The sequence below is a fragment of the Callionymus lyra genome, chromosome 16 (assembly GCF_982586985.1).
Source record: "Callionymus lyra chromosome 16, fCalLyr1.hap1.1, whole genome shotgun sequence".
Taxonomy (NCBI): domain Eukaryota; kingdom Metazoa; phylum Chordata; class Actinopteri; order Syngnathiformes; family Callionymidae; genus Callionymus; species Callionymus lyra.
Window position 1 is genome coordinate 15,178,995 of NC_141833.1, and position 14,726 is coordinate 15,193,720.

A 14,726-nucleotide genomic window follows, 5' to 3' on the forward strand; every position below is an offset into this window, starting at 1 on the left:
CAGCGTTAAATTATGAATTTAAAAAGTTGGCACAAAATTAGTTAAGTTTTGACTAAGGAACTTGATTTGATAATTGAATTATATATATATATATATATATATATATATATATATATATATATATATATATATATATATATATATATATAATGTGTAGTGAATAGTAAACAATTTTTGAATGTCGAAGGTGAATAATCTACCTTCATATTGTCCATGAAGGCATCTTTGAAAAATAAAAACAGTGGATAGATATGTTTTCTCGTAAAACTATTTTTTTCTTATCCTTACATTAACTAAAGTATAGTTAATATTGTCACATATAGTTTTTTATTTTTTATTTTATTATTAATCGAAGGGGCGTCACGTCACGTGACCCAGGTTCCAAAGTTTCGCGGGAAGCAAAATGGCGACCGAGATGTCAGCTCCTGCTTCGAGCTCCGTCATATGTCCTGTATGTACGAAGAGCTTTAAGTCAGACGCCATTAACGGCCACCTCGACGTGTGTCTGACCGGCAGCGACGCCGGGGACGGTTCGCCGGCAGCTGTCGAGCCCTCTGGACCCCCGTCGAAGAAGAAGTTTTGCGCGGAAAGTGGAGTCAAAACCGCCTCCAGCTCCTCGTTGTTCTCCATGTTTGACACGAACAAGAACCAACCTTCCTCACCGGGTCAAGGTCATGGCTTCTTCTCCAACAAACCCAAAGGAAGCGGCGTGAAACGAACCCTGGAGGAGACCTTTCTGAAGCAGGAGGGACAGGTTTCTGACCGAGGGTCCGTGAAGGCATCATCATCATCTTCATCATCATCATCATCTTCACCATCACTTCTGATGATGGACAAACCTCTGGCTGAAGCGCTCAGACCGGACACTCTGGAAGAATACTTCGGTCAAAACAAAGTGGTGGGAGAACAAACCCTGATCCGGTCTCTGCTGGAGTCTCATGACATCCCGTCCCTCATCCTCTGGGGACCCCCAGGGTGTGGAAAGGTGCTCCTTTTTAATACTTGTTTGACCTTTTTATGTTGACCTCTATGTTTATATATTAGACATATTTGGTTTAATCTACTGACTTTTGTTTAATGGAATGATAAAAAACAAACAATTTATTCATGGTATTATATTAATATTCAACAGAACTGTATCAATATTTTATATCTTTGGCTTTTCAGATCATTTTTACTTTACACCATATATTCATAAACTTCCGGCCACTAGATGGCAGCATCCATTACACCCCCACTCCACACACGCACAAATCCGGACGATGACTGAGGACAGGAGGATACAGTGGACTCCAGTGGCTTATAAAGCTGATATTTGCACATATTTTGGTTTCAAAACAAATGAAAGCAGTTACGACTTCGTCAAGAGTCATGTGGTCTGTAAATACTACAACACCAGAGTCAAGTACTCGACGAGTAAATACTACGAATATATTATATTAAAATATATATATTCCTACAATATAACTGTATGGGACTGTGTGTTGGCTCAAATCTTACGATACATATCACGATACAGGAGCAAAAATGCTATGTATTGTGATAATTTGGTAACAGGGATATATTTGTAGTATTTTTCGAGTACTTGACTCTAGTATTGCAGAATTTACAGACCACATGACTCTTGACGAAGTCGTATCTGCTTTCATTTGTTTAGAAACCAAAATATTTCCAAACATCAGCTTTAAAAGCTGCTTAGTCAACTGTATCCTCTTGTCCTCAGTCATAGCTGGGATTTCACATTTCAATTTTCATTTAGCTGGGAAAAAATAAATGTATATATATTCTGTAATGCCAACATATTCGTGTGTTGTGTTTTCAACACTGGCAATAAACGTTTTCTGATTCTAAACCGAGCGTGAATAATTGCATGAGTGTTGTACATTTAAAAAAAATAGAAGTGTTTATGTTCACATTATTGAAATATAAACCATAAAAGAACTATAGTTACACATTAAATATTATCTAAAAGCCAAAAAAAGGAGAAGGAAATGTATACAGAGCTGTAGAATATCTATAGATTGTGGAAAAGGATATCGCAACATACGGCATCGTTAACACCCCTAATACACATCCCTACTTTTGATCGTGTATTTACGACAAACCATTTCCCGGGGTGCAAGGGGAGGACACCCTGGACAGCTCACCCAGTCCAATAAAGGGCATACATATTGACAGACACACTCTCTCGCAATGACTCGAAATATGTTTGTTGATGCTCTTAGTAGTGAGTCTCTTCAACAGACATTATATAGATATTTCAATGTGGATTAAAGGGTAATAAAAACAGGTATTTTTGTTGAACAATTTACTTTAAAATCCATTACTAAGTGGGTATTTCAACATGTGTTTTATGGGATGATGTATGTTGTTATGTAATGAGATCAGGAGACGTATGTTAGGATGGTCGTCCGTGTCAGAGGTCAACCCAACACATCCATGACGTCCCTGGAATGTCATCCTCGGACTCTTGTCGACATGGATTTCTAACGGCGTCAACACTCTAGTCATGTTCAGTATTGACATGTGCGTACAGGAGTGTGTAGTGTAGTGTGTAGTGTAGTGTACACACACACAAACACACACACACACACACACTCTAGACACTTGGTCGTCTAAATATTCTAAATATAATTGGTAAAGAAAAAGCTTCATTTCGGGAGTTAATTTAATTTTCCTTATAGTTCTTGTTCCTAAAAATACATGAAAGAAAATATAAAGTACCTGCATATAATATGTGTATTTTACATCCTTATTATATCATTTTTATTATAAATAAAGTATATGAAAATAAAAATTTTTTTAATGATTTTAACTTCACGGCATTATTAGTCGTTTTTTATCATACATTATTCGGGAGTTAATTTAATTTTCCTTATAGTTCTTGTACCTAAAAATACATTAAAGAAAATATAAAGTTTTTCAAATAAAGTACCTCCATATAATACGTGTATTTTACATCCTTATTATATGATTTTTTTATTAAGAATAAAGTATATGAACAGAATTTTTTTTTATTTAATGATTTTAACTTAACATCGTTGTTTATCTTACATAAATATTTGATGATATATTTTGGGTTTTAAGTTTTCTTAATCGTCTAAAGTCCATATTCTCCACACCCTCATCATAACAGTGTAATATAATGTTAGTAAATGAAACTGTAATGGAAGCTGTTTTGTTTATATTATTTAAAAAAGTCTACTTTTCTTGCACAGACCACACTGGCTCACATCATCGCCAGCACCGGCAGAAAGAAGGGCGCGGCTCGCTTCGCCACGCTGTCGGCCACCAGCGCCTCGGTGGCCGACGTGCGCGAGATGATCAAACAGGCGCAGAACGAGCGACGCCTCTGCAAGCGGAGAACCATCTTGTTCATCGACGAGATCCACCGCTTCAACAAATCGCAGCAGGTGCTCAGACCGTAAGACCCTCTCGAACGGGACCATCTAGTTAAAAAAGAATAAATCAATTCTTACCCCGAATATCTTCTGTCTCCTCACTTCATCTCGACCCAGGACACCTTCCTCCCTCACGTGGAGTGCGGGACCATCACCCTGATCGGGGCGACCACGGAGAACCCGTCCTTCCAGGTGAACGCCGCCCTGCTCAGCAGGTGTCGGGTCCTGGTGCTGGAGAAGCTGTCGGTGGAGGCGATGCGTTCGATCCTCCTCAGAGCCGTGGCGGCGCTCGGAATCAAGATGTTGACGCAAGATGACCAAGAAGAAGAAGAAGAAGAAGAAGCAGGAGACCAGTAAGCCTCCTCGCTCGGGAATGTTCCTACTGGAGCTCCTGGTGTGTTCCAGGTTTGGGGGGTTAGATAATTGGTGGGAGGGGCGTCGGAGGAGCTTGTCGGAGCCGCTGAGATCCCGGCGGCTCGACGCACAACTGACATGTTGACGGAGAAGAATTCACATTACAAGTCGTGGACGTGGAAACAGCTGCTGCTAAACTTTGGGGTCGCTGATGGAATCAGATGATAAGTTCCAGGCTGGATTTGATGCTATTTCGGCTCCACGTGAATCAGATGTTCGTCACAAGGAAGGTCTTGATTTCATGTTGGAGAACTTGAGCCTGTGAAGTCATTTAATGTGGCCCCTCGAATCAATATATAATATTGATTATTAATATTTTAAAACACTTCATGTGGCCCTCAAGATCACATGGAAACTAGCAATTTCATATTTTATTTATTATAATTCATAACTTCTCTCTAAATATGACTACAGGAGTTTTGTTTTAGGTAGAACTTTATTGATCCATCTTTATTTATTTATTATTATTATATTATATTATATTATATTATATTATATTATATTATATTATATTATATTATATTATATTATTTATTTATTTAATTGTTATTTTGTTATTATTGGTTTTAGTACTCTGCTTGTCATCTTGTGAGTACTAATTTCACCTCAAAAAGTATTTTTTGGGTTTTTACAAGGAATATATATTTTGGGGAAAGGTACTTTCATTTTAGATTTTATTTGAACTAAAATCATGTATATGTATTTATGTTCAATATTTTCACTTTTTTACAGAACAATAGATTTTTATCTACAAAACAAAGAGCAACATTTATTATAAGTACCCGAGCTTCCATGACACTTTATCTTAAATTAAAAGTTATATTTCTCCAAATGTATTTACAATGAAATCATGCTTTGAATGTTTTTTGCTCAAACTCCTGCACACGACGACTGAATGAATAGTTATTATTATATAACGTTTTGTCGCTATGTTTGCTACTGGTTAAATTGGTTCATATTCATATAGGACTCGCTACGCTTAAAATACAATGAAAGAACAATTTGAGCATATTTATCTTACATTTCAATACTTCACAACAGCCTCTTTTAAATGTGTAGATTAGTAAGTAAGGGTTATTTCTAAAGCATCTTTCTAGACCAGGGTCACAAAGCGCTTTAAGAAAAAAACAATACAAGTAAAAAATAAACTTTTAAAGATCAAGACACATAAGACAAACACAGGAGTCCTAGAAAATCAGGGAAAAGCCCAAATAAAAGTGTCTTAAGATGTTTCTTGAAGGAGTCAGTAGATCATCAAACACAGAGGAAGATGAATATCGTTCCAAAGCTTAGGAGCAACAACTTGGAAGGATTTCTCTCCTCTGGTCCTGAACCGTGTTCAGGAACCATCAGTAGATTCTGATCCACAGACCTCAGAGCCCGAGCTGGCGTGTAAGGCTGGATCAGATCACTGATGTAAGGTCTGACCATGAATAGATCTGAAAGTAAGAACCAGAATTTTAAAGTTGATCCTGAAAGAAACTGGAAGCCAGTGAAGAGTTTTAAGGATCGGAGAAATGTGAGTTCTTCTACTAGAGCGGGTCAGAATTCTCGCTGCAGAGTTTTGTATTATCTAAACATCACTCTACGGAGACAGCTTTATTGAAAGTGTCCAGTGACATTATGATGTCGGCTGACTCTGGTAAATTCACTGTTCTGGTTCTCTTGGATCTGTCCTCAGCCTTTGACACAGTTGATCACCAGATCCTGCTGAGAAGACTGAGGGATGAAGACTGTCTGGGTCTGTGTTAGAATGGTTCTCATCTTACCTTTCTGGGCGCAGTTTTAGTGTATCTGCCAATCAAATGTCTGAATCGGCAGATCTGTTGTGTGGAGTCCCTCAAGGTTCTGTTCTGGGTCCTTTATTGTTTTTGCTGTACTTGATTCCCCTCGGTAAAATCATTCAGAGATTTCCAGATGTTTCTTATCACATTTTTGCTGATGACATCCAGCTCTACTGCTCTTTTGATCCAACTGAGCCCCAGAGGCTGAACAGCTTAGTCAATTGTTTGCTAGAAATCAAACAATGGCTGAGTGAAAACACTTTACAGCTAAATGTGGACAAAACTGAAACACTGGTGATTGCTCCAGATGATAAGATTCCAGGGTTGAGTCAGTACTTGGGTGACTTAGGTCAGTCTGTCAAACTGAGCCTGAGAAACCTGGGTGTTGTATTTGATAAAGACATGTCTCTTGTTCGACATTCGAGAAAACTGACCAGAAACTGTTTCCTTCAACTGACAAAATCTCTAAACTTAGGAAAATGTTGTCGGAACATGATCTGGAGCTTATAATCCATGCGTTTGTTTCTTCTCGTCTGGACTATTGTAACAGTTTGTTTTCATGTCTTAACAAGAAGGATCTGTCTCATCTGCAGTTGATTCAAAACTCTGCAGCAAGAATTCTAACCCGCTCTAGTAGAAGAACTCACATTTCTCCGCTTCTTAAAACTCTTCACTGGCTTCCAGTTTCTTTCAGGATCAACTTTAAAATTCTGGTTCTTACTTTCAGATCTATTCATGGTCAGACTCCTCCTTACATCACTGATCTGATCAAGCCTTACACCCCAGCTCGGGCTCTGAGGTCTGTGGATCAGAATCTACTGATGGTTCCTCGCACACGGCTCAGGACCAGAGGAGAGAAATCTTTTCAGGATGTTGCTCCTAAGCTTTGGAACGATCTTCCTCTCTCTTTGCGCTTGATGTATCTACTGACTCCTTTAAGAAACATCTTAAGACGTTTCTATTTGTTCAGGCTTTTCCTTGAATTTCTCGAACTCCTGTGTTGTTCTCAGTATTATCTTGATCTTTAAAGTATGTACTTTTTTTGAGTATTGTTTTGATTGTTTAAGCGCTTCGTGACCCTGGTCTCGAAAAGCGCTATATAAACAAATATTACTTACTTACTTACTTACTTACAAACGCATGGATTACAAGCTCCAGGTCGTGTTGTGACAACATTTTTTTAACAAATTAAAAACAGAGACTTCTTAAAGGAACTGATGAGTTTAATGACAAACGGTTGAACAATGAAGTCTTCCATAGAAAACAGTTTGATGGTCTTTATCTCGTGTTGTGAAAACACAATGGTTGCTATTCTGGCCGCGGGGTAAAAATAGTTGGTGTGTTGAAGTAACCCAGTCACCGATGACACCGGCGCTGGCGTAGATTCCTGCGCGAGTCAAGCGGTTGTCAGCGGCTCCGTCCCGGGACTTCCAGGCCGGCTATAAACGGCGGCGCTCTCCGGGGTGCTTGTCAGCGAGGACAGTTGGAGATTAGGAGGACGAGGCTTGGGTGTCTGGTCCAGCTGGTTTAAATAAAGTTGTGTGTTTGTTTTGTTTTTCCCTTCTTCTCGCAGGCCTTCGATCTACATGGAAGAAACAGCTCTGGACACGATCGCCTTCCTGTGCGACGGAGACGCTCGGACGGGTCTCAACGGCCTGCAGATGGCGCTGAAGGCCCAGATGCGCCTGCAGGACGCTTCCTCTCAAACCAGGGTGGTCGTCAGAGAAGAAGACGTCAAGGAAGGTCTGCAAAGATCTCACATCCTCTACGACAAGGCCGGTACGTTCAGCTCCGTCACTGGATCGTGAGGTTTTGTCAAATAATGTATATTTTGGGGCTAATATTTGTTTGAATTTCAATTTATTCAAGTAAAGATTTAATTTAGGTGGGATGTTCAAGCGTTTATGTATAATATATATACATGTTTAAAATCAAATATTTATATATTTTGCATATATGTATTTGTCACTCTCTTTATATACATTTGAAAGAGAAATTGCTGGATGAATATGGTGAAACATTAATTTAAACACTTCTGTTTAATATAGAATAAGAAGAAATATAATTTGATAAAATAATAATAAGTTTTTATTTTAATTTGTAAATCCAATATGTAGAAATCTAATACATTAATTCATATTTTATAAATATACATGAAGATGCATCTTATAATAAATTATATAAATATTATATAATAAATTCCAAATAGTCGATTATTAAGTTTTTATGTGAAACTATCATGAGAATTAAATACATTTTCTAAATTTAAATATTTAGGAAAACTTTTTGATTTGTCACAGATAAAGTATGGCCAAAAATAAAATTGATGGGTTTTGAGACTTTTTTTAAATAATTAAAATATATATATATATATATATATATAATTTGCACAATTATTCATCCATAAATGTAAAATCTGTTGGTTCTCTTGTTTTACCTTCTGTTCGCAGCAAAACTTCTTAAAATATTACCCAAAAACTTGGTTAAAGATTCATGTGATAGATTGTATATCAAAAAGCTTCGATGTTTCACTGTTTGCTGATGACATGATGTGTTCCACAGCAGCTGGAGAACGTATCGCTGTAAATGAACGAGTCTCTAATCCTAGTTTAAATCCCAACCACACGCCTGAGACTCAAACTGTACCTTCACAGTAAAGTCACTCGACACGGATGAAATATCCGTCGCCTCACGAGGTGTCGACGGACGAAGGACGAGCTGATCTCCTCGTTCATGTTCTTCACCGTCGATCGTCATCGTCCATCACACGCGTGTCACCGAGTCCTGTGCTCAACATTCCAGGCGAGGAACACTTCAACTGTATCTCGGCGCTGCACAAGTCCATGAGGGGCTCGCACGAGAACGCTGCCCTCTACTGGCTGGGTCGCATGCTGGAGGGAGGCGAGGATCCCTTGTACGTGGCCCGAAGACTCGTGCGCTTCGCCAGCGAAGACGTCGGTGAGTCCAGAAAAACCTTCTCCTTACCCGTTAATGCGCACTTCACACAGCAGGGGGCAGCAAAGCTTTCACCAGAACAGTGCCGTGTCTCAAATCGCATACTTCTCTTAGTATACTAGAAGTTAGTATGCATCAGGATAGTGTACGTACTAACTAGTAACAGATAGTATGTCTCAAATCAAACACTGCTGCTACACACTAACCGGATTTGAGGGGACAGCTTCTTCTTCTACTACTATTTAACGATGGTCGCAACCAGCTGTTTGAACGCTATCGACACCTGCTGGCAGTGAGTTTTGCAAGTTTGGAAAAAGAAATAAAGAAAAAATATGAGAATCGATATATTGGCGAGATATTTAAGCTGGTATCAGCATCCTTCTACTGCTGCTGAAAATACACCTGTAAGTATATATATATACTGTATATATATATATATGGATATATTAAGATGGCGGCCGTTTAGGGTGGTTAGTGTCTATCGAACCATACTCAGTTTTGTGGGCGTTTTAGTACAACAATTTAGTGTGGATGGCGCACTCAATTTCGCATACTAAGAATTGAGACGCACTTACGCACTAAAAATACTAACTTTGAGTACGCTAGTATGCGATTGGAGACACAGAACAGGACTTCATCCTGACATTTTAAATGATATAAAAACGTACTTTACATCCACACGTGCATCTCTCTCCGGGTCAGGGATGGCCGACCCCGCGGCTCTGCCTCAGGCCGTCTCCGCCTTCCAGGCGTGTCACTTCATCGGGATGCCGGAGTGCGAGGTAACTTCTCGTCCGCTTCTTCCCTCCTTCATCCACCGACGTTGCCTCTGCTTCTGCTGTTGTCCAGGTGATCCTGGCCCAGTGCGTGGCCTACCTCTCGCGGGCCCCCAAGTCGGTGGAGATCTACAAGGCGTACGCCAACGTGAAGGCCTGTCTGAGGACCCACAAGGGCCCGCTGCCCTCTGTGCCGCTGCACCTCCGGAACGCTTCCACCAAACTGATGAAGCAGCTCGGCTACGCCAGAGGCTACAAGTACAACCCTTCCTTCAGCGAACCCGTGGAGCAGGACTACCTACCCGAGGAGCTGAGGGGGACGGACTTCTTCACCTGGACCCCCTCTGACCTCTGACCCCTCCTCTGTTTTTCTGTGTTTATAAAGCAAGTTTACAAAGCGTTTAAAAAACATTTGACTGTCTCTGCTTTTGTCGTTGCAAAGAAAAAGTCATTTAATGTTTCAAAAATAACAAAAAAATGTGAAAATATATACATTTTTGCCTTTTTTTAAGAAGAACAAAATCGCAATAAATGATCAGAACCATAAAAAAGTAAACTGGTGGATATTACTGTATTGATTTTTTGGGGAAGTTGTTTTAATAAATTAGGGAATTATAATTAAGTGATATTTAATTTAAATAACAGCATTGAGAACTACAATACATAATAATGATAGTGATGGATATAACTTTATTGATACCTTGGGGAGGTTATTTTAGTACATTGGCGAATAATTGTCCTTTATAAGTATAGTTGAGATGAATAATAATTACGTAATAATTATTAATTTTTAGTTAAGAATTTTCAACTGCAATCCAAAGAAAAATTACATCAGAATAACAAAGGTCTTCTGTTATTCTTTAAAGAAAGGCATATGTTTATAAAAAATAAAATAAATATTGAAGACCGTTGTTGTTAATCACACAAGGGGCCAAAACATGTTGATACTCTTGGCTTAGGGACGAGAATAAAATGTATATATTTGCCTGTTTCTAACCGTTAGTATCAGATTTATCTTGTTCCTCTTTCAACCTCAGTTTTACTAGGATTTAAACTTAGTTAAACAAAAAAATTGAAATATTTTTAAAAGTCATGAACAGAAAAAATATATTTAACATTTCTCATGAAAAGGATAATTTAACGATTTAAATATATTTGAAAGTGTTACGTGTATTTTAAAAATGAACAAAGAGACTCATTGAAACATTTTTTTATGTGGACACTCGGAGATGAAGACGGATTTAGTTTCTGGACATTGTCTGTTAGAGAAAGAAAAAAGGAGATTTTAACTTGATGTTGACGAAATAAAGGATTTAAACTCACCTCGCTGATCCACGGGAGGAACGAGGCCACGCGTGTGAAGACTGTGGGTTTCTTGGGTGTGTTGCAGCCTCGTCCGTCCACGAAGCTGGTCACTCCCTGGACGTACCACCGACCGTCCGGGCCCTGGCAGTTCAAGGGGCCCCCGGAGTCCCCCTGTCAAGTGGAAAGAGTAGATTTGTTTCCCCCTACGGCCACCAGAGGAACTGCATCTGTTGTTAACTGTGTTCCTTGAGAATGTATCAAAAAATACTATAAATCATTTTATTTTAAATAAATATACGTTTGGTTTTTTTTTTTAGATTAAGATATATCAAACCATGTATAGTAACATGAACACGAAGTAATGTTTATGTTAATAATAATAAAGATTATGACTTGATCTCAAAGAAAACCTCTGTTTTTTTAACGTAATCAAAACTAAAATAATACAGATACGTTAAAATAAACAATTAAATGATATATTTTATGGATATAGTATAATACTTTTTTAAAAGAGGGAAACTCCTATTAAAAACGATGCTAAAATGTACTTCTTCCGTTGTGATTTAAATAATTATTTTTTATCAATTAATACTCTTTTAATTACTTTATTACATCATATTCAATTATGCATTTTCTTAATAATAAATTGTATTTATTTTCCTTTTCAAGTATAAATCATTTTGGTTTTTGGTTTTAGGGGAAATTAGGGTGGTTGGGGCGAGGGTGTTTATATGTCTTATGTTGTTTTTTATCCTTGAAAGTAAATAAGCGTAAAAATGCGTTTTTTTTAAAAACAGCTGAAAAAACGACCTGTTTATTACAAAAATGATATACCATACATAGACACAAGGGAGATAAAAATAAATAAATAACGTTTGTTTTTGTTGAGGAAATTGGAAACTAGAAGTGAACATTCTTTATTAATAAAAGTGTAAAATATTTTAAAGAAATATCATTCATTGAGCCTTTTTAGAAATTAAAAAACTCTTCTTCGTCTTACGTGACACGCTGACTCGCTCTCTCCCCCCGCACACACCATGGTGGTCTTGGCTGAGCTCCCCCACCAGTCGGACCGACTGCAGATGCTGTGCTCCACCACAGGTAGACGGGCCTGCTGGAGTCGAGTCGCCCGAGGACCACCAGCTGGACCGAGAAGAGAAAAAGTTCTCCCCATCATTATGTTTTGTTACGTGTGTGTGTGTATGTGTGTGTGTGTGGGGGGGGGGGGGGTGTTCTGATCTTACAGTAGAGGCGCCCCCAGCCTGTGACATAGCAGGGCTGGTTATGGACCAGAACTTCTCCACCCTTGGGGAGACAAGCCAGCTGGACCTGGTCGTTGAGGACGGCGCTCTTCTCCAGCTTGAGCAGGGCGATGTCACTTCTGTGTTTTGAGACGAGGGAAACATTATGACCACCGTCTGAGAAGTCCTTAAAAAATGTACCCGCAGGAGGGACAGTTGTCGTTCCAGTCGGGATGGAGGATCATTTGTTCCACTCGGATGGACTGCTCGGGACCTTCTTCCTCGTACATGTCGTGCTCTGCCAGGACCACCCGGTATGTGTGGAACCTGAGGAAGAGAATAAGTCAAACTGGAAAATGTGCATTTCCAGAAGAAAATTCAGTGTGAATAATGAAGCTGCTGAATGTGAAACTGAAATGCGTGAAAGTATTGAATGAGTATTCGAAGTCAAAATGGAAAAAGTTGAAATGATGGCATAAAGGAGAAAGACTGATGTGAAAACATTGAAATACACGGAAAAAAGGTGCAAAGAAGGTATAAAAAAAAAAGAAGAAAAGGAAGAAGAATACAAAGGAGAAGAAGAAAGACAAGAAGACAAAAAAAGTAGTAGAATTTGTAGTAGAAGTAGAAGAAGTAGAACTAAAATTTGTTGTAAAAGTACAAGTAGAATTGGTAAAAGCTAGTTGTAGAATTAATGGAATTAGTAGTAGAAGTATTAGTAGAAGTAGCAGAAGTAGTAAAAGTTATAGTAGAAGTAGAAGAAGTAGTAGTAGAATTAGTAGAAGTAGAAGTTGTAGAAGTAGTAGTATAATAAGTAGTAGAAGTAGTAGTAGAATAAGTAGTAGAAGTACTAGTAGAATTAGTAGATGTAGAAGTAGTAGTACAAGTGGTAGAATAAGTAGTAGAAGTAGTAGAAGTAGTAGTAGAAATAGTAGTAGAAGTAGTATTATAAGTAGTAGTAGTAGAAGTAGTTGTATTAGAAGTATTAGAAGTAGTAGAAGTAGTATGAGAAGTAATAGAAGTAGTAGTAGAAGTAGTATTAGAAGGAGTAGTAGTAGAAGTAATAGAAGTAGTAGTAGAAGTAGTATGAGAAATAGTAGTAGAAGTAGTAGTAGAAGTAGTGGAAGTAGTAGTATTAGTAGTAGTAAGTAGAAAAAGTGTTTGTAAAGTTGAATGAAGTTTCTAGGTGTGAGTAGATGAATGTACCTGAAGGTCAAAGTGCCTTCAGAATTCACACAATGATAATAAAGAATAAAAACCTACAATCTCAATCAAACTTTTTTTTTTTAAATAATCTTATCTCAAAATAACCATCTGGATCCAGGAATGTTCTCTAGACTTTTGAAGATAAAGGTGACGTCTTCGTACGGTTGAATGTGAAATAAATAAATAAAGGAATGCATAAATAAATAACTAAACAACTAAATAAAGGAGTGACGCACGTGATGCAGTGTGCAGCCGTTAGAACCCAGTTCGGAGCGATGAGAGTTCCTCCACATGTGGGATAGAAGGACTCCAGGGAAACCTGCCACGGCCAGCTGTAGGGTCGAGCTTCTACACCGTTCACCACCCTGGAGGTGTCGGGTCTGACGCTGGGAACGCCACACCCGGACACTTTGAAAGAAAAAAAAATGGTTGATACATTTCACTGTGAGTTATAAGATGATCTGATGTTGAACTCACCAGTTTTCAGCAGCAGCAGCAGCAGGACAAGAGCGACTTCCATTTTCTAATTCAGCAGAAAGAGCAGGTTTTTATCAGGAGCCGCTATTTATAGACTGAAGTCCAGACGGGTCGTGGGAGTTTCTTCTTCTCTGTGCAGGTGGAACTCACTAGATTCCATATGAAGGAATCAGAGAGGTTTTATTATAGTATAAGTGACTTTTTATTTAATCATGAGCTATCTATTTAATTAGTATCCTTATTAGATAGAATTAAAATAAAGGTATATATATGTGTAACAATACAAAAAAAAAACTTTAAATATGACATGTTTTTTTTTTAATAAATACATTTTTAATTCTTAATATAAATAAACACGGTGGCCCAAAAGTGCAAAAGAAATGTGCTCTTGGAACAAGTTTCCAATTTCCTAAAATGAAACATATTTCTCATTAGTTATACATTTATTTCAGGAGTTTGAGTTCGTTTTTTTTTTTGCTTTGAAATTTTTTATTTTATACAGAGTTTCTAGTTTTTGCACTTCTGGGCCACCATAGTATCATAATTAGTTTTTACAATTCCAAAAGTTTAAACTAACCATGCTGAAGTCGATGCTTTTTTTATTGAATGGGGCAATATTTCAAACACCTTTAAAAAGATATTCTTATAGAGTTAGGGATGTATATTACCATAGATTAGTTGATTTTATTTCTATTTTAAATAGATGTGCTTTTTCAAAGTAGTTTTTACATTTATGTATACGCAAAAATACAATCAGAAGTTATTTATTTATTTTGACATCCTTTTATTTATAGACACGCTTATTTATTTATTTTTAGCCTTTGTTGTGTATTTATACACATGTTTATTTATTCACACAAATATTTTATCGTGTTTTTTATTTATAAAGGAGATTATAATGGGACAATGTTCCAAACAGCTGTGCTGTGGCTCAAATCGCATACTTCTCTTAGTATACTAGAAGTTAGTATGCATCAGGATAGGATCTGTCTCGCCTGCAGTTGATTCAGAACTCGGCAGCGAGAATTCTGACCTGCTCTAGTAGAAGAACTCACATTTCTCTGATCCTTAAAACTCTTCACTGGCTTCCAGTTTCTTTCAGGATCAACTTTAAAATTCTGGTTCTTACTTTCAGATCTATTCATGGTCAGACTCCTCCTTACATCA

At 37.9% G+C, this 14,726-nt stretch overlaps 2 protein-coding genes across 2 annotated transcripts; one reads left to right on the forward strand and one right to left on the reverse strand.

Annotated features, from left to right (window-relative positions):
- The first annotated feature begins 394 nt into the window (after positions 1–394).
- On the forward strand, positions 395–9,784 carry wrnip1 (WRN helicase interacting protein 1). Its single transcript, XM_087811052.1, has 7 exons — positions 395–985; positions 3,219–3,413; positions 3,519–3,754; positions 7,173–7,378; positions 8,402–8,557; positions 9,257–9,336; positions 9,404–9,784. The coding sequence occupies exons 1-7, from the start codon at positions 404–406 to the stop codon at positions 9,683–9,685; spliced, it is 1,737 nt and encodes a 578-aa protein (XP_087667178.1). The 5' UTR covers positions 395–403; the 3' UTR covers positions 9,686–9,784.
- A 753-nt stretch (positions 9,785–10,537) lies between these two features.
- LOC148063852 (chymotrypsin-like elastase family member 3B) lies at positions 10,538–13,602 on the reverse strand. Its single transcript, XM_087811831.1, has 7 exons — positions 13,560–13,602; positions 13,319–13,490; positions 12,078–12,203; positions 11,880–12,016; positions 11,636–11,778; positions 10,654–10,806; positions 10,538–10,589 (listed from the first exon to the last, which is right to left on the reverse strand). The coding sequence occupies exons 1-7, from the start codon at positions 13,600–13,602 to the stop codon at positions 10,572–10,574; spliced, it is 792 nt and encodes a 263-aa protein (XP_087667957.1). The 3' UTR covers positions 10,538–10,571.
- Positions 13,603–14,726: the final 1,124 nt, after the last annotated feature.

Excerpts from the sequence above, each read along its gene's own strand:
- wrnip1 (XM_087811052.1), top strand. The coding sequence starts at position 404 with ATGGCGACCGAGATGTCAGCTCCTGCTTCGAGCTCCGTCATATGTCCT. Across the intron at positions 3,755-7,172 it reads GAAGAAGAAGCAGGAGACCA|GCCTTCGATCTACATGGAAG; the intron begins GTAAGCCTCCTC and ends TTCTTCTCGCAG. Across the intron at positions 9,337-9,403 it reads TCGGGATGCCGGAGTGCGAG|GTGATCCTGGCCCAGTGCGT; the intron begins GTAACTTCTCGT and ends GCTGTTGTCCAG.
- LOC148063852 (XM_087811831.1), bottom strand. The coding sequence starts at position 13,602 with ATGGAAGTCGCTCTTGTCCTGCTGCTGCTGCTGCTGAAAACTG. Across the intron at positions 12,204-13,318 it reads ACGGCTGCACACTGCATCAC|GTTCCACACATACCGGGTGG; the intron begins GTGCGTCACTCC and ends TCTCTTCCTCAG. Across the intron at positions 10,807-11,635 it reads AGAGCGAGTCAGCGTGTCAC|GGGGACTCCGGGGGCCCCTT; the intron begins GTAAGACGAAGA and ends TCCACTTGACAG.